Source organism: Prinia subflava, chromosome 7 (assembly GCF_021018805.1).
Source record: "Prinia subflava isolate CZ2003 ecotype Zambia chromosome 7, Cam_Psub_1.2, whole genome shotgun sequence".
In the NCBI taxonomy this organism is placed as follows: Eukaryota; Metazoa; Chordata; class Aves; order Passeriformes; family Cisticolidae; genus Prinia; species Prinia subflava.
Window position 1 is genome coordinate 5,755,803 of NC_086253.1, and position 26,898 is coordinate 5,782,700.

General features: G+C 46.1%; 1 protein-coding gene across 4 annotated transcripts in view; it reads left to right on the forward strand.

Moving 5' to 3' along the window:
• Window positions 1-10,677: 10,677 nt before the first annotated feature.
• FGFRL1 (fibroblast growth factor receptor like 1) overlaps window positions 10,678-26,898 on the forward strand; it is a 167,741-nt gene continuing 151,520 nt past the window's right edge. For 2 of the 4 annotated variants that reach the window (XR_010080908.1, XM_063401439.1), the window contains exons 1-2: window positions 10,678-11,114; window positions 12,194-12,303. Coding sequence is in view for 3 of the 4 variants with exons in the window: in XM_063401439.1 (XP_063257509.1) it covers window positions 12,243-12,303 (61 nt within the window). In the remaining variant the exon portion in view is untranslated. The other 2 variants (XM_063401441.1, XM_063401440.1) reach the window with 2 other exon arrangements.

Consider the following 26,898-nt stretch of genomic DNA (forward strand, 5'->3'; position numbering starts at 1 on the left):
AAACTTCTTGGGCTGTATCTTCGGAAGAGCATGGACCTATGTTTAAGAAAAGTAGTTCTACAAGGATACAAGTGCCAGCAATAATGTTTCTCTACTCAAATAGAAGGGTCTTCTTATTTTCTTCTTGCACACACCATCCCAAATGCTCTCCTGTTCCACATTCTCTTGACAAGCCATTTTTCACAGACAAAGCTTTGTGCTCGTGCTGAAGGTGCTGCTCTTTTCCTGGACTCCTGATTTCCGAGCCATGCAGCCCTGCTTCCTGCACCCAAATTTCCCCCAGCCCATCTTGAAGAAGCATCTTCCAGAGGGCTTCTCATGAGGCACAGCTTGTGTCCTGCTTGGAGTCAACAGAGTGTGCCCTGCAACTTCACTGGGAAAACACAACTTGGGAGTAAATCTTGGGCAGGTGAAAGCAAGGAGTCACCCCAGGACTGGTTGTAAGGAACTTTTAGCTGGTGAAAGCAGAAGCTCTGGCAGGCTGCTCCTTGCACTAATGCCCATGTGCCCCATGCACAGGGGTTCACAGGGCTGAGTGTCCTGCCAGAGCACACCACTGGCAAGGCTCTTCCCCCCAGGAGTCATGGCCAGTGATTTGGAAATGCTGACTTGCAGTTTTGATTATCTCTCTGCTTTTGAATCTTTCCTGAACTGGTGCCCTCAGGACTCTTCCATGGTGTCCATAACCCAAGCCCTCACCTTGGTGCTGGATCACACAACAGAGTCACACTCACTCCACTTTGTTGGAAAATACAGCTGAGTTTAGGCACCTTGGATTATTCAGATTGATCATCCTGCTAATTCTGCCTGGCCTTGAAATGCATTCACTTTTCCCCTAATGCCTGGCCTGGATTTCCTTGTCATAGGCTCAGGATGTCGTATTCCTTGAAGAATTCTTTTGCACTGTATAACTTTACAAGATGTGGAACTCCTTCTCTCCATGTATTCACTTTAAGTGCTATGCTCAAGTAAGGGTGGTTGTGTCTGTAATCTGGGTATCTCAATTTATGGCCACATCACTCTGAGTTCTTACCCTTTTCATAATAGCAAATGATTTATGAAGAAGACATTTAGGGCCTGGTTAGAAAAATGCCTACATAAAATTGTGTATTTTTTGCCTTCCTGTACTTGTATATCTTTCAGCTGAAATGATGATCCCTATTCCCTTGTCAGCAGAGGAGAGGCAATACATCCATAAAGTTGAGCCGACATATAACAATGTTGCATATTGTCAAAACTCTTCATTAAAGCCCTGGCACTAAAGTCACTGTAGAAATGAGGAAAAGAACTTCATTTTTGGCTACCAGATTCGCTGTGCCATTTTCCCATGGGAAGGACCCTCACACCTTTAAAGTGCTGAGAATTTCCTCTGCAGCTGATGGGAAACAAATGTCCCCGAGTCATCCACAATGTTGCTTTTTCTGATGCCACTGCATGAAAATGTAGATGTCAGCTCTGAAATGCGACTCCACATATGCTTTACCCCACTTGGATATTTAATGTTCATATGAGCAGTATGAGAGTTGATTTTGAAATCTTTTTCCCCTGCTCTCTGCAAGCCAACCCAGGGCTGGAGACAGACCAGGATCCACCAGGGATTATACAGGAGTGAGCACAACCAGAGTCAGCCACTGGCTCACAAACAAATGTTTTTTCTTATTTTGGTCCTGGAGAGGTGAGTGTCCCATTTCTCTTGCAGTGCTCCTGGAGTACAAATTCCTGGTGAGCAGGGGGGAATGCAGTGAGCTTTGTATCAGCAGCTTCTCAACTTTTTGCTGGGGGTAAAACTGCCTGTGAAGGAAGGTAAATCAATTGACTTTACAGCTGAGCTGATCGATGATGCCAGCTCACCATCCCCAAAGCTGGAATCTTCATCCTCAGGCTGCCAGGGAGTATTGAATCCTCCCAGGCCTCTGTCCTGCCTTGGGACATTGTGCTGCTGGCTTGGACAGAAGCTGCTGGCTACTCCTGTAGGATTCCCTGTGCCAGGAAAATCCCCTTACTGCCTTCAAACATCAAACGTGCTCCTGGCTTTGCGAGAGAAGTGTGAAAGGAAAAGGGGAGGTGAAGTTGAGAACTTGACCTACCACTCCAGGTGGAGCTGCAGGGCTGGCAGGGAGGAAAGAAAACAATATTTCTGCTGCTAAACAAATTTAATCTAGAATCAGTGAGAAATTACCTGGAGGTAACCCAGCTTTCTATACAATCATCTTGGGAAACTTGTGGAAATCATTCAGAAATTAGGTGGTTTCTCCCCCAGCACAAGCTTGGATGCTACAGGGAACCTGACTTTTTTTTTTTTTTTTTTTTTTTTTTTTTTTTTTTTTCTTTTTTCCTTTTAGATAGGCTTCCTTTTTTGAGTACTGTTTCTAGTGTGGATTTATGGATAACCCCAGAGCATCCTCTGCTCCCCTCTGAGTTTTGCTGGTTCTCTTTTTTGCAGAGACAAACACCCATGTGCAGATTTTAGTGAGGGCATTATTTTCTCTTTGATTTAGCATGACCAGGAGTTATTCCATTATACCCAGACTTGTCTATTTACTCTTTAGAGCATGTTCCTTTTATTTACTCCTCCAGAGCTGCCTGTTTAATCCAATCTCTTTTCCACTGAATTACACCAGCACAATAACACAGGCCAAACAGGTTCAGCCTGGGTCATGAGTGGCAGAGTAAGGGGCTATATTCTTGCCAGATAATAACTGTAGTATGAAAAGAAAATAAGTATTTCCTGGGACCAGTGAGATTTATAGCCAAAAGGGGAGTTTCTATTCCCAGTATTTATAGTGGTTTTGCAGCATCTATCCCTGTAAAAACTAAGCAAATGATCTGAAAATGAGAGTGGAGTCCGGCTCTTTTTTGTAGGAACCCTGAGTTTTGACAAAAGCTCTGCAAATGAGTAATGCCTTGTCAGTGAGGTGTAGGACCTCGTGGAGGAAGCAGGCCCCCAAACCCCACCAGAGCTCCAGATCCAAACCCTGGGATGCCATTAATCTGTCTGAACTCACAGTTGTGTAGACCATGGATAAAAACACCCCAGTGAGCAGACCTTGGAGTTCAGAGCCAGCACTGCAGTGGGTGCTGTGCCTTGTGTCCCAGCATCTCTCTTCCCTCTGGCCTTGGGTTGCAAACTGTGTGACAGACGAGGACACCCTTTTAGGTATTTATGTCACCTTTTGCTCCCTCACTATTGCATTACCTCTACCTTGACATGGAAGATTTTTATGTTCATTATTCTTTTTGAGTAGCAGATTTTTTTTTTGTTCTTCATTATTAATACTAAATCTTAATAGCTCTCTTAAGTAAACAGATACCTGCACTTTACAGAAACATGAGAAGATAAGTCCTCTGGTCCATGGAGGTTAAGTTCTCATTTATTTCTATCATATATGATTTACTATCCAGCCATTTTTCTCGTGAGATACATTGTCACCTTCTCACTGCCCTGTGTACATCTGCTGCTCACCAGGACACCAGCCAGCCCTACTCTGTTCCTGTTATTTTGGAAACCCAGAGCTGTGAGTTTCATAAAGGCTGGGTTAAGTAAGCAACAGATTTATCTTTGTCGAAAGATAAAAGTGTTTGGCAGCAAATGCTGGCAGCTCCTTGCATATTTCCAAGGCTCCTTAGCGTGCTCTCTGCTCTTCCCTTCACTGGAGATGGTTAAGGGGGCTGCTGCCCAGCTCAAGGGGCAGCCAGGCCTTGCTGTGTTTAATATTTAACCCTCCCTGTGCCTGGGGAGGCTGGGCCAGGTGCTCCCCATGTAGTTTCTGGTGCATTATGCCATGGTGGATTTTGTATCCATCCTCCTTGGGCTGCAGACAAGCGGGCAGAGCTCCTCAGGTCCATCAAGGCTTGTCCCCCTGGTGTGAGCGTCCTCCTCCGCACCTTGCCCTGCACACACAGCCACCCCAAGGTTGGATGATGCCATGGGCACAGCAGCAGGACAAGGTCTGATGAACATTTGGGCAACTGAAGGGCCAAGGAGTCCCCACTGAGTTCAGGGATTCCTCCCCGGGCAGCTCATCCCCCATCAGGAATAAAACCATGGCCGAGCTGTTGTGGTGCTGTGGCTGGAGGGCTGAGAGCCATCCACAAGCTTCAGAAGAATTGCATCTCCAACAGGAATGTCCTAGACTGAAAGCATTGAGGTGATGGATGCACCTTCCCTGCAAACTCTATTTCTGTACCACAGCAGCTCTGGCTGGATCTCTATTTGAGGCAACCAAGGAGAGTTTCTCAGACAAACTCTGGGCAAAACAAAGCTCCTGCCAGTCCAGGCAGGCTGGAACAAGTTGCTCACTGGGGAGAAGGCAGCACAGCTCTCCCACCCCATTTCTCAGCAAGCATCCTATTCCACTCTCTCCTATTGTTTCTGTTTGCTTTCAGATATAAATTTCCTATGAGGATCATTTCCGTGTGGTTTTTATACATGAGAGTAAAGAAGACATAGCTGTTGACTGTATAGTTAACATATTTTTGGTGGTGTTCCCATCCAGAAAATGCAGCTGCATTATATTCCTGATAGAGTGGAACTAAAGTTAGGCTTCAGCAAGAATGTTAATAAATGAAAGACATTTCAAACAACACTGATTGAGGCAAAGTGTCAGTCCCTCTTCCTCCCACCTACCCCCCCACAAGGCTTAATTTTTTTTTTTTTTTTTGCAGAGTTGCAAAAACTCTGATGTCTGACCTGGAAATCAGCAAATTTCCACTTCTGATTACACTTGCCTGAATCTGAAATGGCTTTATTGGTTTCAGGGGGTTTGTCTGGGCCAGCACCCCTGTCACTGAGAGCAGGGACTGTTCTGCTGCTTTTCTGCAGGTTTGTCCTTCAGATGATTTGGTTTCTTTTTGTTATCAAGAGCGAGCCAGAAAGGGGGAAGGCTGTGCTTGTACCACCTAAATTAGTCAGTGCCCATGACATGATGCATGTGGCTCTTGCCTAATCTGCCATTGCTGACAATTGAAACACAAACATATAGTCATATTTTTGGATGAAACTGTACAAACATTTCAAAACAGTTTATGCATGCAGATTTGTATGTTATCAGAGAGCACCACACACGCACATGGAATTTATGGAAAATGCTGAGAGATTTGAAAGGAAATAGTTTGGGAAGTTGTCTTATTTTTTTTGAACATAAATCCCCAAACAGTTTCCCTTAACATTCCTCATGTCTGTTCAGCAATTAATATTTGACATTTCTGTTTCTCATTCTGTCTGTTGATATTGGGCTTTTTTTTTCTTTTTTTTTTTTTGTTCTTTTTCAAAACTCTTCTTTCATGTTTGCTACATTTGTTTGCTAAACCCAGCATCAATGTGTACAAATTTCCTCGAACTGGAGGATGATGTGAGGAAGCTGTTGGAGGAGATTTAGGCCTTCAAAACTGTGGTCTCCTCCCAGAATGAGATGTTTAGATTCAAAGGTTGCATATTCAGTCTTCATCTCAGCCTACCTGGACTGAATAGTGGCTGCTCCTATGACTCTGTCGGTTTGATCAGGTTTTTTTCCTCACTTAGAATGATTCCAATGGCTCCAGTGGGATTATTCTTGTTCTAGCCAGATGTAGAAGGAAAGCAAAATCAAATCCTTCATACATCAGTGTCAGACTGACTCCAAGAAACCAGTGTTGAGTGATATAAAGGATAAGGGGGCTGAGGAAGGATGTGTTTATGGAGAACATTTGGAAACTTTAACTACTTGTAGTTTGAACAACCGCAGAGCTGCAGAACTGCCTTCAAATATTTAAGAGTGGAAAGGTGCACAGAGTGATGCAAAGGGATATCAAAAAGAGGAATGAGATATAATTAACAAAAGGAGGAGTATAACTCTTTTAAACAAATGGTGACCTAGTCTGCCATGAGCTATTTGTACTATATTCTTAATCTTGAACAGGTGAGTACCTTCTAGGAGTGTGGAAATGGTGCTCAGATGTGGTTTATTCCTGTGATCATGGTGTAGTTGTTAGGTAGAAGGAAATCAGATTTTGTTGGAAATGTAGTATCTTTTCTTACATCTATTGAGAGAAATCAGAAAAAGCAGGTGAGGTCTGGGCCCTGTGTGTCTAAAACTTTCTGTGTGTTCTTCCACCTAGATTGCTTGATCTAAACCCCTTCCTTTTTCTTACCTTTCCTGCAAGGAAGGAGAATTTTGCATGGATTGTAGTGTTCTGTTATACTAGGGCCTTCTTATATACTCTTTTGGAGCAGAGAAGGTTGTTTGAATATGTCACCCAGGGAATGAGTGTTAGTCTGTAATTCAAGGTGCTGCTTTGGGATGCTGCTTCTCCTGCACAAGCGAGCTTTGCCTTCAGGAGGAGAGTTCAGCTTAGCCTAGAGCAAGGAGTTTCCTTCTGCTGTCACCCACCTTGGAGACGAGTTAAGCAGCTGAGTAGTGTGTCCTAGACACAGAGACCTTGAAATCCATTTGGCAGGCGCTGGGAAGGCAGCAGGAGGGACTCACAGTGCCAGGGAGATGCATCCTCCTGGGCTGGGCTGGCCTGGCATTCCCCAAGCACCTCTTGGACTCTGCTCAGGGCTGTCACGTTTCCCCGGGGCCAGGGAGCGCTGACACAGCGTGCCTAACCTGGCCAAGAGAGATAGGGCCTCCTGCCCAACTGGGAATGGTGGGAATGATTTCCTGCAGATGCCGTCATGTGCAAATTTAGCACCAATGAGAAATCCTAGCACATTCTCCAGGCACAGCGAGGCTGGGCAGAGTGTGCTACTGCTCCTTGGTGAAAGGGCTGGGAACTCTCTCCTGGTGGTGCTTCAGACCAACACAGAGACCACAAGGTAGCAGAGGGATCATTTGTGCCTTTGGAAAGCCATGAAAGCCCTGGTACAATGGCCATGGAGAAGTGGGACCACCCAGCACTCTGCACAGGACCCAAGGTTGGGATGATAGGACTCCTAACCCTGTTACCGTCCTTTCCCTCTGTCAGGCATTGCCATTCACACTTCATATATAAAAGTGAACCATATGTATATGATGAACCCTTTGTTTCTTCGTAACATCGCTTAGAGCAAAGCTGCTGTAAGGAACTAAATGTATATTTACACATGATGTAGATTTCAGTACTATATCACCCTGTTTGATCTTTCCATCTGCCTTTTCATCCCCTCTGAATATTATCTAGGTTATAGCTAGGTCTCAGTTACCATATACAGGGAAGATAGTGATTCTGCTCGCAAAAAACACTAAAAAACACCATTTCAGCCTTAACTACAGACCCAAATGGAGCAGTGCAATGACTCTGGTGTTGTGCAGGTAGAAAAGTGCGTTTTGTGCTCTTCTTCCCAGCTGTGACATTTTCTGTGCTGCTCTGTCATATGCTGAAGGCTTTATCAGAACTGACCCACCCAGGGAAACCTGCCCTCCACCCCACCAATCACGTTACTCACCTTTCCCTGCCTCCAGAGCAACTCCCCTCTCCCAGGCATCCAGGAGGGATGCTCAGGTTGTCCCCACGTGGCTGGGTAACCAGAGGAGGGCAGCGAGGACGGGGTGGCAGGTGGAGGGGATGTGTTAATCCCAGCCATGCCCTTCCATCACCCTCACGTGCTCCGTCAGCTGCCCTCCACTGCGGTGGCATGTCCCCATGGATCCATGCCACGGGCCCTCGTGCTCCTCGGGCGAGGCACCGCTGCCAGCCCGAGTGTCTCGGATCACCACGGCCTCGTGGGGCTCTGGGACTCATGGGGAGCCCGCCTGCATGGCTGTCACCTCTGGTTGGGAAAAAAAAATCACTGGAACAGGTTAGGAATGCAGTCTGGAGGTGTTGTGTCTCCCAGGTCATCTGCAGGGGAAAAGAAAAGGCCAAACAATCAAGTTGGCAGGGAGAAAATGTGGGAAAATGGAGTTCTGTGATAGTGGAGATGAGCAGCTCCTGTGACAAAAGAGGTAAAAATGCTGGGAAAAGTCCAGTTTGTGGTTTTGGAGATATAAGGAAAGTCACTCTAGGGATGGATGTTCACTAGACCATCACAGCTATGCAAAATTTGAAAAGCCATGGTCTGGAAACAGGGCTTTGGGGACAACTGGGATACAAATGGACTGTTAGGCTGCTTCTCAGGCCATGTGGAGACACGTATTTCGTTGCTTAGCATTCGTTTTTGTTTGTCAGCTCCAGAAAGCTGTTTTCCCACAGCCTTGTCTCAGGACCGTGGGGTGCAGGAGCAAACTGGGGCTGTTGACTTTCAGAGTACTCAATCATCCTGCAAATTACAGCCAGCCCCAAAGAAAAACACAGCTCTGCATGTTTCCTTTTTTAGGTAGAAGTGTTGGGAAAACAACATGAGATTTTATTTCTGATAAACTAGGAGCTGTTTCAGGAATATTAATTATTTTTCTTGAATCAATATTTTACATTTATTCCTCTGCTATGGTATTGGGATTGAGATGGATGAAGTCTACAGCACAGTTTCAGACTTTTTTTACAGTACTCAAAAGCCCCTGAAAAAAAAATTTAAAAAATAGTGCTGACATTTTGATGTCAGAAAGGCTTATTTTCTGGTTACTTTAGCCTGGGGTATGGAAGTTGTGGGCTCCATTTCCTGCCCCCTTTGCAACATCACTTGAAATCAGATTCTTTAAAAGCTTCTGTATGCCTAAGGAAGGGGCTTAAAGGGCATCTGAAGGTGTTGAGGCACCTGAATAATTTTTTAGCTTGTTGTGTACCACCTGTATAACCCTTCATCTCCCAGGACTTCACACTGGTGGAAGACTGCAGGAGAGATTTTGCTGCTTTATAGTTGTACTGCGAAGGAGAAATTCTCAGTGTGGGAGATGTTGGAGCCTCCCTTTGGAGTCTCCAAAACCACATGTGATTTTCAATAAAGAAGCGAGGATGGAAGGAGTGGATCCATCCAGGGATTTTCATCCTCTGTGTCCAACCTGAGCTGGGTGCTCAGTGTAGGCTTGGGCACAGCCTGGGTTGGAAGAAGGTCTTTTCTTTCAGAGCTGATTGAGGCCTGGAGAGAGCTCACCCAATTCTAGAGACAAGGCAGTCATGGTGTATCTGGGATTGAAGCCCTGATCTCTGTGCATGACTCGAAAAACAGGACGAGGAGTGGGAGCTCAGTCAGGTCCCTCTAACCTGGTGGGAAACCTGCCTGTGAACCAATGTCCCACATCTGCACCAGAACTGAGGCTGCTTTGGACTTCAGTCTGCACGGAAACAGAGGTTGTGTAGATAGTTTCAGGGCTGGATCACCTGTGTGGTGATGTCCTTGGGACAAAGATCTTGACTCCTTTGGGTTGAAATGGCTGGAAAATGTTACAAAGAGGTGTTTTACACATCATCCCCCGAGATGCAGCATGAAGCTGAGCTCTCATTCTGGTGCAAGTTAGAATGATTTTATCAGAAGGCATAGCATGAACATGACCATGTAGGTTAAGTCCTGAAGGTTTCCCTCAGTCAACACTGTCTTTGAACTGAACGAGGCTGAAGTTATTGCCTGATAGGAGGAGGAGTCCATCTGGGATTTCTCAGCTGAATTAACTTTAATGATAAAAATGATGATATAAATAAGTAAAATACAAAAACAGTGTCATCAGCTGCTTTGTTTCTGACTCAAGAGGTTTATATGTTTAGTCTTACATGTTTTTCACACTGATTTTGTGTATCAAGATTTATTGTTGTCAGGAACCACTCAGTAAAAATATTTAGTAAAAACAATAAAAGTAGAGGGTGTGATTTCATAATCCTAACAAAATAGATAAGATAGATGTTCAAACTAATCCTTGGCTTGGGTTTAGGCATTCTCCTGGTGCCTACCACATTGAACTAGTATTGAGACAACTTTGTTTTCAAGGAGGTCTTCATGCTGGAGCATATCAAGAAAGAGATCTAAGAAACTATAACATCAACAGCAAAGATGTTTCTTTTCAGGAACAAAAAGTTTAGCCACTGAGGCAGTATTTTTTCTTGTCATTTTATTTAGTCTGTTTGGCGAATTCTGCCAGGTTGGTTTTGACGCTGCGTGGAGAGCGATTTGCTGTAAGAGCGGATGCATCAGCCGAGTCATGTTTGAAAGTAAATAATAAATAATTGTAACAGTTAATACAAGGAGCTGACATCTCCACAGTTTATTTTCCACTCGGTTTAATTTAGTTCAGGCCAGCTCCTTTCTGGCATCATTTTCATCCACGCCGAGAGCTCAAACCGGGGCAGCCGGTCCCCGTCTCTCCGCCGCTGCCCGCGCCGTGTGCTCCCACGGCCGGGGCTCTCTCCCGCCCCGGGGAGAGGGGTGCTTTGGCCGGGACGGCTTCGGGGCTGCGGGCTCGGAGGTCTCCACCTCCTTTCGGCTTTCGGGGGTGCGGGTAGGGGAACGCTCCGGGGCACGGCGAGGCGGGCACGGCAGCGCCGGGGGTGCCGGGCTCGGGAGCGGCGCGGCTGCGGGACGCGCTCCCGCCGCACCGAGCGCTCCGCAGGCGCCCCTGCCGCCCGCAAAGGGTTAAGGGGAGCGGGGCCGGCGGAGGGCGGGGGCTCCCGGGGGCTCCCGGGGATTGGTGCGAAGTTTGGAGCGGGGCGGCCCCGCACCGCCCTCCGCGGCGGCTCGGCCCCCACCGCCACAAAGCCCTGCAGGGAAAGTTGCTTTATCGCCGGTTTCTCTCTCCCCGGCTCTCCCCCCCCTCCCCTCCCCTTCCCCAGCCCCTTTCCCCTCCTCCCCTCGCTCCTTAAACGGGATTCCGGCTGGGCGAGCCGCCGGACGGCATCACCGGGCATCCCGCGGCGCGGAGCCCCGGAGGCTCTGGCAGGTCCCCGCTGTCCCTCCCCGCACACACACGCTCAGCCCGGCCCGGAAAGCAGGAAAAAAATAATTTACAAGGTTTCCCCCTTTCCCTGACCTCCTCGCCCGTGACTCTCGAGTGGAAAAAAATCGCCCGCGGCGGCGAAGAGGGGGGGAGGTTGTTAAAAACCCGGGCAAGGGGCAGAGCCGCTCCGTGGGGAGGGCACCCCCAGGCAGCCCCCGCCACCCCGGGGAGGGGGGGATGAGGTAGAGGCCGGCGGCGGAGCGCCCGCCGGGCGCCGTGGCCGCGGAGGGCATGAGGCGGCGAGCGGCGGGGATGGGCTCCAGAGCGCGGTGTTAGAGCCCGGCAGCAGCCGAGGTAAGTGTCCCCCGTGCCGCCACCCCGCGCCGGGACACCCCGCCGGGACACCCCGCCGGGACACCCCGGCGCGGCCGCGTAGCGCACAGCTGGGAGCCGCCGGCGCGGCCCCGAGGCGCGGGGCAGCCCCAGGTGGTGGCATCGCGCCGGGTGTCCCCCCGCGCGTCCCTCCCGTCCGCGACCCCGGTTCCCGGCGGCGGCGTTCCCGTTACCCGAGCCCCGCCGCCCCCCGCTGCCGCTGCCCGCCGCGCACGGCGGAGCGAGCGGCGGAGCGGCCGTGTTTGCTTTGCTGGATGCTGTGCGCGGGTTGTTGTGTGTCCTGGGGGCACGGGGTGTTTAAACCGGGGAGTTTACAAGGGTGAGGAATCCAGACAGTGTTTAGAGAGTGAGAGTTTTAGGAGGAGAACAGGGTGTAATTAATGTAAACCTGATCTTCCCCGGGTGTGCATATCGCAGCGAAGGCATCTTCAAGAATCTGGGTAATTAAGTGCGGTTGCGCTTTGGGACGCACCTCTGGAGCCCACGGAAACAAGTGGGGCTGTTGGTGGGGGGAGCGTGGCGGGGAGGGGGAAGAAGAGGAAAGGAGGAATCAATGCAGTGCAGAGAAGTCTCGGAGTGGAGGAAGGCGCGTACCCAGAGCGGAGCCTGGCTGAAGGGGCACTGGAGCAGCAACACAAAGTTTTCTGGGCTGCTGATGGGAGAGGTAACATTCCTCCTCCCCCTTCCACCAAGTTCCTCCGCAAATTGTTAACCTGAAATCTTGTTTTATGGCCACTTGCTAGCGTTTTGTTTGCCTTCCAGACTGGTTCTGTACAGGATACCAAAGAATTATGCATTAACTGTAAACTTAGAGGAGCTTACTGGCCTCAGTGGGTTCTTGATTTATATCAGGCTAAAGCAGAGAGGAGGGCAAAGTTTTACTCTCTGAGCACCAAGGAATGAATTACAAGTATGTTGCTCTTTCATTTGCTGTTTCTTCTTGTCAGCCTCCTCAATAGGATTTAAAACTCTGAGAAGTTGATGGTTCTTCAGGGTTTTCCCCCCAGTAACTGTTTTGCTCTCCTTTTTCCTGCCTCCAGGTCTGAGAGGACAGTAGCCTGTGCGATACGGCGGGATCTGGTTTTCAAAATGGAATTGCAGCTGGCGCTCCTTTTCGCAGGGATAATTGCATTTTCGGACTCGGCGAGAGGTAAGGGCACCGCGCTTGGTACGATCACCCCGTGACTCTCTCCCTTCCCTCTGCTCCGTGGGCTCCACAAACACCCGCCGTGCCCCCCGAGGGACCCCCCCAAGGGGAGCTGCTGTTGGCAGGGACGTGTCCCCTGCACATTTTTTATCTGCACAGAGTTGCAGGCTCGTGCCCACGTGTGGTGCCTCCTCACCTGCGTGGTTCGGGGCCGTCGTTTGAGATGGAGCGCGGTCGCTGCGGCTTTGCTGAGGTCTGCTAGGCACAGGTGAACTTCCAGGGGCTTTTCTTGTGCCTGTGTAAAAACATGCAGACAGTTTTTAAGAAAAGCAGCTGCATTCCTCTGTGGATCAGAAATACCTCTCCCCTCCTCTAATCGCTCCAGCCTCTGCCCTGTGTATTCCCACTTACAAACTAAACAAACACATCCATTAACTTCGCTGGTGACAGACAAATGACAGTTCCCAACAGCGTGAGCGTATTTTAGCGCCGAGGCTCCAGCAGTTGATCAGATTTCAATAAGCAGGTTACCCTTCCAGAGGCAAATTGAAATACATTGACCTGGGAATGACGGGGGTAGGAAAAAAGACGTTTCTTTATGGCAAGGTGCTTTTAGCGAAGCACGGGGGAGGGATCAGAGTGCAAGGAGAGATGGTGCTTCCTGCGCTTTGCCTGTGTTGTACCTTGTGTGTCCTTAGAAAGCCTGAATGGGAATCCAGGCTTTCAACTCCCCCGCCTCTGGTCATAGAGTAGGGGCTGCATTGTTCCAGGAGAATGAGGGTACAACTTTAGGATGCAGCTCCAGCTGCAATTCCCAACAGTATCAGAGTTTTGTAAATTGTTGTAAGACTTTCAAGTCATCCAGAGTGATGGACTTGCGAATTAAAAGGTTTAAACTTCCCCTTCACTTGGGCTGTAACTTGTCAAAAATAAATCTTGGGGGTTGAGAGTGGGAAAGGAGACGGGGAGCATTACTCTGAAAACCCAAGTTTGGTTTGGTGCACTGCTTTTTTTTTTTTGTCTTGGCATTGCCTCTCAAGCAAATATTTTATGGAGGCAAAAGTACTATAAAATGATTTGGCTGGAAGCTGAATGAAAAAGAAAACAGTATATAGGCTGTAATTCCTGCAAGTCTGAATTCCAGGCAAGGCTTACAATGGGGACTCAGTTTAAGTTGTGGGCGATGGGCAGCAGTGTATGAATTAAGATGACTTCATAGATGTATATTATTGCAATGGACCTGAGAAGTTGGTGGAGTTCCGGAAAAGATCTGAAGTGGGCAGGAGAAGACAAAAAGATTCTTGTCTCTGATGTGAGCCGAGTATCTGTTTCTTTACTGGCTGACCCTGTTTAAATTTGGTTTACAATTGTCTTGTTCATACACTTACTGCCCCTGGAAGGTGAAGTGCTATGGGCTGTTGTCATGTGAGGGAGTGACAGAGAATTAAGAGCGATAATTTCAGGACATCATTATTTTACCTGTGGAAAGGTCTTTTTAATATAACTTTGATAGGGTCATATGGGTAATTGGGTTACTTGAACACTTTTCAGAGCTGGAAAAACCCATCCTGTAAGTGTATGGAGAGATGGTTCTGGTTATTTGAAATTATCTAAAAATAGAGGTTAAAAGCCAGGGCCAAACCCATGAAAAATGTCATTCATTCATGTGCTGATTTAAAGTAGAGAAGAAAAAGGAGTTGTTGCTGTGAAAACAGAGACAAAATTTTGATGTTTAAGTCTTGCTTTAGACCTCCTAAGGAGGAGAACATTTTTGATAGTGAAGGAGGTAGATGGAAGATCAAACTTGTGAGCAGAGATGAGACACTTCCCAAACTTTGAAACTGTGCTGACAAATATCTCCAATTGTTAGGTGTTTACACTGGGATAATTCCAGGTTCTTGGAAAAATGTTCCAGGGTTTTCATGTGCCTGCAGAGTTTTTCTGAACGCCTCGTACGAGGGCTTTGGCCGCTGGAGATGTGTAAACGTTACCTGCTACAGTCGCTCAGGTTTTATAGGCAGTCCTTCAGCCAAATCTCAGCCTGAGGTCGTGAGGCTCTTCTCTGGAGGAAGAAGGGCTCTTTGTTTTGGTCAAACAGCATTTAATGTCTGTGTCCTGATTGCAGATTAGACATGTGTGGCCCAAAGTGTGCCAGCACCTCCCGATCCGAGGCATCAGAAGTTAAATAGGTGCGTGCTGGTGGTCAGGTGAGGAAGGTGGCTGAGGAGGCTCTCTGGGAAAGTGATGGCCTTTCTTTTCTACTCATTTTAGGCAAAAGTAGGTTATGCTGTAATTAGGGTGTTAATTTGGAGCCGTCTGAAGGCTGTGCCCGTGCTCAGGGAAAGGGCTGTGCCATGGTGCATCCGCACAAGGGGGCAGAGTTAAGTTGCCCACGCGCTCCAGCTTTGATATTTCCTGACACTTGAATGCTCAGCTGCAATCTTGTGTTAAATGTTACGTTGTATTATTTTTACATCTTTATTTAGGTGGCACCTTTTAAGGCAAAGGGCCCTGCAGGAATGACTGATTGGGTTTGTCTGGCAGGGTTTTTTTTTCCACCTCCCAGCAAAAAGGGGCTTTTTTCCAGGGTCGGATCTGTGCCTGCTGGCTCTGTCCCACCAATGCATCTCATCACTGATTCAGAAGACACTGTAAAAAAGGAAATATCTTAGCAAACCAAGATGAACTCTTAAGAAAGAGGCAATACCTTTGACGTATCCCAGCAAAAAAGAGAGCAGGTCGGATTTTAGAGGTAAATACTACTACTACCACAGGTGGTAGGACTGTCTGTGTTTGAAGGGATGAGTGGTGAGGTAGCTCTGGCTGTGTTTGAATCAGTGCTTTTGGGGTTGAAACTGAAAGACTTTGACTATGGGCTTGTGTACACCTGCAAATGCACTGCAATAACTCTTCCAAAAAACTTAGTCTGGAATAACTCTCAGTGACCAGTTTTATTCCAGGCTAAGGATCTCTTGAAGGGAGCCTTTACCAAAAGAGTCTTCATTGGGAGCTATTTTGGTAGATATCCCAGCCCCTTCTTTCCCTTGTGGCTGAAGACCAGAAGGCCTGTGTGCTCAAAACCCACTCTTGGAGAACAAAACCTGCGTGCTGTGGTTTTCTAAGAGGGACTGTGCCTTCCAGCTGACAGCCAAGGTGTGGGGCAGCAGCTTCAGCCTGGTTCCCAGCTGCTGTGGATAATGTGTGCTCTGAACCTGGGATAGCAGCACAGGTCCAGCAGCTCGTCCCTCTTGTTATTCCATTCCTGCTCTCTCCAAGCAGCCCCATACTGGGCATAGAAGTCCTCAGTGTCCTGCCCTGGCCCTCCTCTGCAGGGATTAATGCCATCCTGGGTCACTAACCTTTAGTGACTATGTCCTGCAGCAGTGTAGCTCCTGCCATGCCACACCTCCCGTTGGACACAGGTAATACAATCTGATATTTTCCTGCCTGTGTTATCTCAGTGACTGACAACGCGATATTTGTTCCAAATCTGTCAAGTTGCCATCATATTCGCTTTGGTGACCGTATATGGTAACACTGGGATGTGCCTGGCTTGGTCCCGTGGCTTAAGCAAGATTTTGCATGGTATGTTTAGAAGTTTTTGGTAAGAGCAGTAACCACCCTCCTGTTAGCAAGTAAACTGATATTCTGCTGGAAACTAATTAGTTTGGATGTTGATTTCATTTTCGGTGCATTGCATAGGGAGGGGAAGAACGGGACCTTAATTGCTTTCTGTTCTGGCACTTCTCCGTGCGACCTTGGTTTGCAAACCTGCTTGGTGTCTGCTTTACAGGGAATTTGCCAATTGGGCTGCCTCAAAATTCAACAGTTTCATGCAAAAATAATGTTATGTGCCCTTTTGGTTTCTCTTAATGTTGAAGAAAAGGGAATAGGATGCTTGAGATTTTTTTTATTTCTTGGAAGTTGAGTTCTTCGTTCTGATGAACAGAATTCTCATTCTGTAACTTTGGGGTTGAGAAGAGTCCTTCAGTAAGCACAGAAAAAATAAATAATGGTAATGTGAGAGAGATGGTTATTGGCTTCTGTTTTACACCTTTATTCTTGTTGAGTGGTTGATACCAGATAGAACAATTTCCAGGTAGAACAGTTTCCTGCCTGTGAAAGAGAAACATGTTCATATCTAACAGCCTGATTCAGAATTTATGGAAGTCACAGCACATCTTCTGGTGAAGTTTGGGACCTTTTTTGGATCTTGCTCATGGGAAACTTGCTCATGAATAATCTGTACCTAGACTCAACATCACAATCTAAGAAAATCCTGGTTATTTTTTTAAACGCTGGTTCCTCCCTTCTTCTGAGGCTGTTGGTTGCTTTAAATTGTGGCTGAGTTTAAACATAAAATTCAGTGTGCGTCATACTGGAAAATTAGGGTTGATTTTATTTGTTTTTAATTAGGAATATTACAAAACTCAGCAAATTGCTCAAATACATCTAGATTTTTCCTAAAGTTTTTACAACTCTGTTTTCCAAATCCATATGGTCTTTGGCCTTCATTAAAAGATGCAAGCAGCAAATCAAAATGTGTCTTTTCTGGGATGAACTTGTGCACAGCAAAGGCTGGACTCCAAAGCCTGAGTCTTAGCCACAGAAGCAACTTTCATATGCCATGAGATGGTGCTTGAGATATTACAGGAAAGTTTTTTTTTCAGGAAAAGAATTTCATTCTAAATTGAAAAAGAAGTGGCACTTGCTAGCAAGTAGGAACTCCCTTTTCAATATTTGTGGCCATTGGTGCCAATTTATTGACTAAAGCTGAAGTTTTTCATTTGACATGAATTGCCTGATAGAGCTGATCTTTTCCAATATCCTCTCTGACAGTTGAGTGTTTGTCTCACCCCAAGTGACACTGATACATCTGGGCGCAGAAAACTCGTCATGGAATAGTGTGAGTGCAATAGAGTCTGCCTCTGCATTCTTGGATTAATTACTGGAAGAGACAGAAATTTCCATTGAAAGAGGAAAATAATAGTGCAGAGATCCTCTTGTGCCTAGAGTGAATTAAAAAAACCCACCAACAACCTTTAGTCATAGCTTTATTTATTCAGTGGGATTTGAACTGGTGCAGCTGATTTTCCTAAGATGTGTAGCTCCTACTTGTGTCTGCAGTGACTTGTAAAACCATGCTGCCAAAAGGATCTGTGCAAAAGTATTCCAGCATTACAGGAGTTGGTGGAAATGCTCTTTTCTCACATTTCTTTTATTACCCTCCTCATTTTATCTTGTTTCAAGTAATTTGTCTTTCATCTGACCTCTTCCTGTGTTTTCTGGTGGGCTGCTCAAGCTAAAATGCATTTCATATTGCTTGGAACATTTAATTTGGATTTCTCTTCCTTGTCTTGTTCTCTGTAATCAGCCTTTACTTTGAACTTTCTCTAATAATAACTCCCCCGTACCTATTTAGCTGTGTTCACCTGTTCTCATCTTTTGCAACAACGTGAAACATTTTTGGTCATATAAGGGACTTTTTGAGAGTGGAGCCAGGGTGAATGCAGAAGTTGCAAAGACCTGTCTGATGCAAATCTGTTCAGTCTGCTGCTCTTCTATAGCAACTGTGGTACTATGGTAGGAGAAAAATATTTCCAAAAGCAGACTTGATTAATCTGATTGTGCTGTCCCGATGTCGTGTGAGATAGGCAGATGCAGCCCATGCTAGTTGTGACAGGTTAGGACCTGATTCAGAGCCTGTGAGTGTTGGTGCTGTGACTCCTACTCGCTCCATAGGCTTTGGTCCATCCCTGAAGGATGTCTGAGATACCCACCTCATGTGTGACAGCAGAGGGGATATGAGCTAAGTGTGCCACTCACCTGCTTGACTGCATGGTTTAGACTCACATTTTTTGTTCTAGAAAAGCACATTTAGCTGCTGCTGACTCTCAGCTCTGGCTGGTGGGTGGAGCATGTGCTGCCGGGGCTGAAAACGATTTGGAAATTCACTGCTTAAACTTTGGGTTGCCACAGAGAGGTTTATCCCAGAGCCAGAGATCCAGCCTGTGAGCAGTGTTCTGGGTGTGAAGGCTTGCCTGAGTGTCATTTAATAAGTGAGTGTATGCTGTTTGTTGACAAATCCATTCCCAACTCTGATTTCCACCCCCCCTTCCCAGTCAAATAAACCTGGGCTGTGTGGAGTTTGGTGGGATGCTCTGATTACTCAGTGTCCCCTTTGTGTCACAGCAGAAACACAGCATCCTGCAGTGCTGCGAGGAACCTGACGTTATTTCATCCCAGCCACTCCAATTTTCACAAAGAAATTCAGCCAATAACTCCAGGCTACTTCTTTCATTAAGTGTTCGAACTTAATTTTGAGCTTCACTAAGGAAAGAAGAAAAATGTAAATTGGGAACAGAGGCTCCTTGGAGCAGGTTAATGTTTCTCAGGATGGTTGCACCTCTGTGCTCAGCTTCTCTGCAAGTGGTTTCCAGCTTGATGGGACACAAAATAATTTCTTCTCATATGTGGTTAATTTATTTCATGAGAGATTCACACAATCTTGAATATCCTGTCAAGTGAGTAAAGCAAGAGGTGTCATACCCTATATACCACTTGGGTGGTATTAACTTGGATGGGTATTTTAGGAGCCATCAGTATTTGTGCCTGTCAGATAAAAACATGAACAGCAAACAAGTAGGGAAATATGGACTTAATTTGTACAGTAGGCATTTTTAAAAAATTGTGTTCTCCTTGCTGGGTTTGGTCCACACCCCCCCTGAACTGATGATAGGAGTTGGTATTAGTGAGGACTGGCACAACATCTCTGTGATAACTTAGAGCTTGTTAGTTCTGCCCAGGGTACTGGGAGAGGGAAAAAGCTGCAGAGAAAGGTGGAGGGAAATGTGTTAAGAGAAAATTTAGTCCGGATTAGTTAGTGTACCCCTGCTCTTGAGGCCTGCTGGTACCTGGGAGAGGGTCTCGAGCAGGCAGTGTGTGGCTCTGAAGGGGATGTTGGGATGCAGCTTTTCCAAGTTTGTGCTGTAGTTCTCTGTCTCCTGTGTCCTCCCAGGTGCCCCCGTGTACAGGTGTGAGACTGGATTGGCTTTTGACCAATATGTGACTCTGAGTAAAAGCCTTGTAATGTAAAAAGGATGCTTTCATTGAGCTAGCTACTGTTTTACTGTTGCTTTGTGTGGATTTTAATCTCCTTTATTCTAGACAGAAGTGAGTGGGGCGAGGCCAAATGAACCACAAAGGAGAGAAAAGGGAAAGCTGTTCAGACTCACCAGTCTCTCAAAGCTGCACAAGCTAAAGTACTGCAGTTAGGCTGCTGTGGATGCTGGAGCACTGTGAACAGATTTCTTTCCCTCCTCTTTCCTCTCTAATAGGTTTGTGTGAGTTGGAGTAACAGAGGAAGTTATTTTTCTCAGTGGTTGTTCTTAGATCTGTTAACAGAGGTTGTAACAGATCTGTAACTGCTGATTAAGCAATAGCAAGAGCCAGATGAGCTACAGGTGTATGAACTGTGTGTCAAGGATGGAAGGGTTAATGAGTAACAGGATGAAGGTCTGAACATAGTGGAATGTCTCCCCAGGGATACTCCAGACTCCCTGTGGAAGGAAGAATGCTTGTTTGTCACTGACCAGTCAGTGTTAAACTGTTGGCTCTAACTCCTGCAGGGTGTGGTTACCCTTCAGAGACATGGTGCTGTGAGCCACCTTGCTCACCTTCTAAATCTTCCCTGTTCTTCTGCAGACTAACATAACATTTTAGTGGCAATGACAGTGTCTCTTTATCCAGACGAGTAATATTGGGAAATGTTTAATGTATTTTTGGGCAGTTGGAAATGGAAGAACTGGGGAAGAGTTGACAGCCCCTCCAGCATATGGAGATCAGGCTCCATGCTCTGATAAGTCCTTTCATAATTCAATGTTCAGGGTTGGATTACAAAGGTGATAGTCCCTTTAGGTTCAGTGAGTTGTGGCTGAGTAGGTGTGAGCAGGATTTAAATATATAATCCTACCAGAGAGCAGAAACTGGAGCCTCGTAAGACAGGCTGAGTTTCAGTTCTGTGTGGGGTGGCACCACGCCATGGGAGGGTTCATCATGATCTGCAATAGTTAATATAAAACTAGAATAACAGATCAGAGCTGATGAGTATCTTTCCTCCTCCCTGCTATTCCCAACCAATCAGAAATGCAGTATTGCCAGGGCTAATTTCATTAAGGGCTAATGAGAGTGAAACTTTTGACTTAATCATGGCCAGGACAGTAAGCAGGTGTTTACTTTGCCTTGTTTGGTTGATAAGGAACCATAAACCTGTTAGGGAGATATTTGCATGTGCAGGGGACTGGCTTTGGACAGTTGATTGCTAATTGCTGGGTTTGCTCTCTGAAGGTGTTTGTCACTGTTCTGAGCACACAGCTATCATTTCTGGGATACAAAGAGGCGCAAAGAAGTAGTAGAGGCTGGTGAGAGCATTTTCCTCAGGAGCTGCAGAAATCCTGAGGTGAGGATGGGTCAGTGTTTTATCTAGACCAGAGCAAAGTCCTGCTTGTCTTCCTAAGGTAGAATGCTTTTCCTGATTTCCTGCCTGCTCAAACAGGAGGAGGCCAGAGGATTTGGAGGATTTCAAGCAGTATTTTGTGATAGTGATGTACGCAGGTTTATTCTTGTCCCTGGAAATTCCTTGGAACCACCACACTAGTAGTCCTTGTATGCAATTGGTAAAGTAGCCTCTGGATGTTTAAATTTAAGTTAAATTCAGGGCTCCTCTCCCCTTGAATATTCCTGTTTGGAGGAGAATTGTAGATTCACAGGGTTAGGAATCTGTCCCTTACTTTACCATCAATACCAAGGAAGAAAAGTACTGCAAGGTGCTACTCAAAAGTATTCATAGCAATAGATATTTAAAATAATTAGGACTATTTATTGGGAGTTTCCAGTACATTAAAAAGAGACCCAAAAAGTGCTGTTCAGCATAGGCAGTCTTCTTCTTCTAGATACTGTCAGGAGAAAAAGCTTGTCTTTCTGAAGGCCACAGACTAAGTGGAGTTCCAAGCTTATTTTTCTTTTATCCTAGAAAATCCAATAAATCCAGTAAATTCTTTCAGTGTGGTCTTCCAAGAGTTTTTCAACTTGGTCTGACTCACAGATTATTTGAGTGCCGTTATAGACTAGGGGTCAAGCAAGTTAATTCCCAGAACAGTGTGCTGCCCTGTTTTCAAACTGTGCTAATCAGGGTTTTGAGTCAAAGCATGGCAGTTTGCTTAGTGAAATTATTTTCCTGTTAGAAAATCACAAATAGGCTCTGACTATTCGTGTTGGCTTTGGTCACCAGAGCACTCACATCACATGCAGTGCAAAGCCCCCAGGGATGCAGTCGCTGTGGATCAGGGCACTGGTGGAGGCTCATTTCCCATTTCACAAGATTGAACTTGTGAAAACAGGCTGAAACCTTATGAAAGAAAGGAAAGAAATTGTTGCTGTTAATTTCCACCTGCAGCAGGGCAGAGGGAGGGCTGTGTGAAGCCCGTCTGAGCTGTAACGTGAATGTCCTTCCCCAGAGGAGACATTTGGTGGAGTTATTTGGTTACCTCTCCCCCTCACCTTTTTGTAATGGACCCTTGTTTACTTTTTCCTCCTCCTTTCCTGCAGCATATTAGCACTGTTTAGGCAGAGGAAATGAATTAACATAATTTACTGTTGTTTAGAACAAGACACATTCTCTGCATGTGTGTATGCACACGCTGGCATTCGCCCTCCCAGCGCCGTGCAGAGGAGCGTGTTTACAGAGTCTGGCTCCATTTAGGGAGAACAATACCCTGATTATAGAGGGCAGCCTTTGCTTTCCACACACCAGAAGGAACCCTTTGCTTCAAGCAGCTACTGCCCCTTGAAGGTGGGGGCACTTTGAGCTGCTGGGAAGGAGGGAATAAATCTGTTGTGGACACAAACCGGCGGCATTGTTCTCCGCGGAAGTTGGTTTAGGGCTGGGGGTGAGGAATGGTGTGGGGATAAACCAAGTGCCAAGTGTAAGATCTACAGCGAGGTGTTGTGACTCCCAATTTAATTTTCAAATAACAGCTGTGAGACTTCATGGGGAATTATTTGGTGCTGCTCGAGCTGGCAAGGGAGCTGGGGAGGCTGGGTGGGAAGGAGATGGTAATTGAGTCTCAGAGTGGTTTTGGATGGGCTGAGTTGGGTTGAAAGGTGCTGTTATGTGTGAAATGCCGGTAATTTCTAATTGCAGTCATGCACCTGTGCCTGGTAGATAATGCTGGAGCTGTGTCATACGGAGCATTTGCTTCACATGATGTTGAGAAAGGTCAAGCACTTGGTTTCTGTCCTGCTAAGTTGGGTCATTAGATGCACAAATAGGACCCCCCTTCCTTTGCCTGACTGCAGCCGCTCAGATCCTGGCAGTAAATCCTTCTCAGGTGTGATTTCATGGCAGCTGAAGATGACTGAACTTGACCCCATCACTGCCCTGTCCTTGTCCTCCTTTGCTCCCAGCCTGGTGACTCCCTTGTGCCAGGGGGAGAGCTCCTCTGTCCTTGCTGTGGATGTTTTGGGGAGGAAACTTGGGCAGGAAGCCAACCTGGGAAAAAATGTGATGGTTTAAATTCTTAGAGGAGCATGGGCTGGGCTTGTGGAATATCACAGTGCCTTCACAAGCAGCGAGTCCTTTCTTCTGTTCCCACTTATGGCAGGATGGCTCAGTACTTTGAAAGACTGGATATTTATGGGAACATTTATAAAATGATTCTTTAGGAATCTCAAATGCATCAAGGTCCACAGGGCAAAATGTAACATAGCCTGGGGGCGATGAATGTGAAGACTGAAAGGTCGTATTTGGCTCTTCTGGACCTTCTGAACTAGGAGATTGCATCTTTCACACTCTGCATCATGACAATTTTCTGTTTGTCTCAATGATCCCTTGAATTTTAGAGTACTTTACAGGGAAATGTATAGGGTGATACCTTCCTCCCTCTGTCTCTGCTTTTGTCTTCTGAGGCAGAAGGATCGTTTTGGGGAAATGGAAAATGGCAAGTTAATTCTGTCAGTGTTTGCTGCCCTACCTATGGCATTGCCTACTGCAAGGGAGGAGCTGCTCCATGAGAAGCACAGTGGACAGCAAAGGTGGCTGCAGCCAGTGCTGCTGGTGACCAGGTGTTCCCTCTGGTCCAGGCACAGTGTGTATCCATCCTGGAGCTAAAGTAAATGTGGGATGTCACCCAGAAGTTCCTCCTCAAGCTTGACTTTGTCTCTACAAAAATTCTGACTACTGACACCGCTTCAGCAGGTTACAAAAACAAGGCAGAGAAAACAACCTGGGCAAAATACTCCCTGTGGGTGAAAATATTTTTCCAGGGAGAGTAACAGAGCCAGCAGGCTTAACAGGTAACACTGCAGGGCTGCATCAACAGCACTTTTAGGGGATTTCTGGAAGGGGCTGTTTATGTTGGCCAGTGAGACCTGGTGCAGGAGTTCTGTCCAGGGGTGATTGACACATGTCTAACCTTCTGAAATATAACCCAACACCCTGGAGAAGCTGTGGCTTTTGCCTCTGGATGTGTTTTTTTTGTAAAGGGGGAAAGATCCTGGTGCATGTGTCAGTATCCATAGGAAGGCTGCTGGGGTTACTCTGCCTTGGGAGACTAAACTCAGGTACAGGGGTGAAAATCAGAACCTGGTACTCAGTAACTCTACCTATGGAAAGAAAAGATTTTTTTTCCTTAAATGTGTTTTAAAATCTGTCTAACCTTCTTATATCTGGACAATGGGTCCCCCTTGGGCAATGCAAGAGGGACAAGTATGGACTGCAAGAGGGACAACAGGAACAGTGCAGTAAGAACCACTCCAGAGTCCTTCCCCGGATCTGTGATGGTTTTAAGCTGAGAGTGTGAGGGTGTGTGGTGTTCTGGGGAAGATGTGAATCTTGGCAACAGTCCCTGAGTCAAAATATCTGGGAAACACTGAGCCGGGAGGCTGAAAATACATCTCTGGGGTTTCTTTCTCCAGAAGGAAAAACAGCATCAGACTTTCACTGAGACAAGTGCTGGAAAGAAAAAAAAAAAAGAACAGCTTAGTTATCAGACACTAATTGAAATAACAGCAAACAGGAATAACTCTAAATGAATTTTAATGGCATTTTGATTTGGATCTTTTTCTTTGTGTACTTACAGGCGCTTTCCCTTTTACTTCTGCAAGGGTAAGGCAGATACTAGAAAGTGCAAAATAACCCCAAATTGCAAACTCAGTAACTTGTCTAAGGGAGATGAAAAATGCTACAAAATAACTGAACAGGTTTTCTGCTGTAATCAAGCCAGTGTTAAAACTGACTCAGGGCATCTGTCTGTGGCATGTGTTGGAGGGTATTTACAAGACAGATATTAAGGTAGAGCTTGAGGAGGACTGCAACATCTGAGATATTTAATATTGCTCTTGGAGAGCAGGTCAGCAAGTGAGCAGTGGCTTTGGTTGGTACAAGGAACACAGCATTAGGCCAAGTTGTTATTATAGCTGGTGTGATTTTATTATTATTTTTTTTAGACTGGGGTGAGTGCCTGTAAGTCCTCATTACACCAAAGTGCTGTCGTTGTGGTAAGGGCTGTCAAACTCAGAGTGAAGAACAGACAGCTGCAGTGTTAAATGCAACAGCTCTTTGGATAGAGACTTTGTTTTACTTTGACAAGGGCCCCTCCAAAACCAAACCCGTTGGTCAGCTAAGTTTTATTTACTGTGTACTCCTCAGAATGATGAGGTACATTTGCACCCTGTACAAAGCAGATGTTGCTCTGATAAGGATTTCTTGCTGCTGCTGCAATACACACCCACCAGGCCTGTCCCAAATAATTCTGTCCCCAAACCTTGTTTCAGTGAAACCCAAGGTGAAACAGATGCAAACATTTGTTCATGCACAGGCTGGAGCCTTGCACTGAACACCCACTGTGGTTCATGTCACGTGCATTGCAAGTTCAGTTGTCCCCTCTCTGCTGGGCAAAAGGCATCCTTGACTTCAGGGTGAGGCACTACACCATGCTTATTTTTATGGAAACAAACATCAAAAGTCCAGAAATGAAAAAAAGATGATAATTCACTGATTATTCAAGCATTATTACTGTTATTATCATCCTTGTCATCATCAAAGTGTCTCCATCTATGCTACCAGCAAGGTCTGGCTGCTCCCAGGTGTTGCTCCACATCCTGCTGGAGCCCACCACAGGTTTCCACCTTCTAGATAGGTGGAGAGAGCAACCAGCTTAAAATCTGGGAGAAGGAAAGAGAGTTGAAGGAGGCAAATTTTCACACAGTCACAGAAAAAGAGATCTTCCAAAAGATTTAATTTTCCTTGCAAAAGCTTCTGGTGGTTGTTGAAAGGGCATTTCAGTGGAAAAGGGCCAAGCAGCCTGAGGCAGAACCAACACCCTCAATTGAGAAAGATTTTTTCAAACAGCAGTACTATTAAGAAGTAATTAAAGTCAAATAAAACACGGAAAATAGTGTATGACACATCTATTTGAATTCATCCCAGTTTGGATCCACTGAAACCCATGTAGCATAACACTGGAGGCACACAAGGGGAGGTCCAAACCCAAGGATTTCAATGCACTTTTGCAACTAGAGAGGCTTCTGTTCTCAGGCACCATTTTTCCAAGTGTTTAGGCACATTACTTAAAGCACCTGGAGATTGCTTGTATTTAAAGAAATACTTGCTGAGGACCTTCCACTCTTGCAGCTCCCTTCGCTTTGTTCTTCTGCCTCCCCTGCAGTGTTATCTTGGGCAAAACTTGAAAATAAAATAAAGAAAAAGGGTAATTTTGGGAGCCCAGCTGTGTCACTTCAGGTTTTGCTAGCTGTTGAGGAAGACTTGTTAGGACTCCCTGGGGGAGAAAGGGTCAGGTCAGAGGTAGAAAGCCACTCACCCTCTATCAGAGGGGATTATAAAGCTAGGGCAGCTCCCCAGGGAATGTCTGTCTGTCTGTCCTTCCCTCTGGGGTTGACAAGAGGCTGATTCCTTCCCCCAGCTGTTCTCTCAGTTGCATTACAAATGAGACTCTGAAAAGCAGCCCTTGGCCTTGAGACAGCTCTTCTGTTGCTAACTTCTTCTACCCATCAATTAATGTCAAGCAAAGGTGTTTTATAACTATTTTATAACTTTTTCAAGAGCAGGACCTTCACGCCTTTGCATAGGAAAAGTCCAACTCCTGTGTGAGGTGGCTGCCAAAATGCACAGTGCATGGTGAGGTACGTGTGAGAGCAAACAGAGCTTTTGCTTTCCATGAAAGAAATGCTCCTTAACATCCAAATTCTTCCAGGGAGACTTTATCCAAAAAGAGCATCTTTTATGTAAGTGAAGATGAGGACAAAACATCTTTATCCTCCCCATCAGGACAGTGGCACTTAAGACCAGCATAGGTCATGATCAGAAGATCTTCATCCATTTTCTTGAAAACCTGGTATGAAGAGCTGGTGGCTTTGCCTGGACTCTATCCTAGTTCCATTCCATTCTCATGCCTAATGTGAGCAAGCAGCATTTTGAGCCATTGTTCCCCCTTGTAGCTCTTGGCCTGTGCGGTGGGTGTGAAACGTGAGGAGTGAATTATGAACAAATAATTAAAAATCTGACATGGCAATGTATTTATT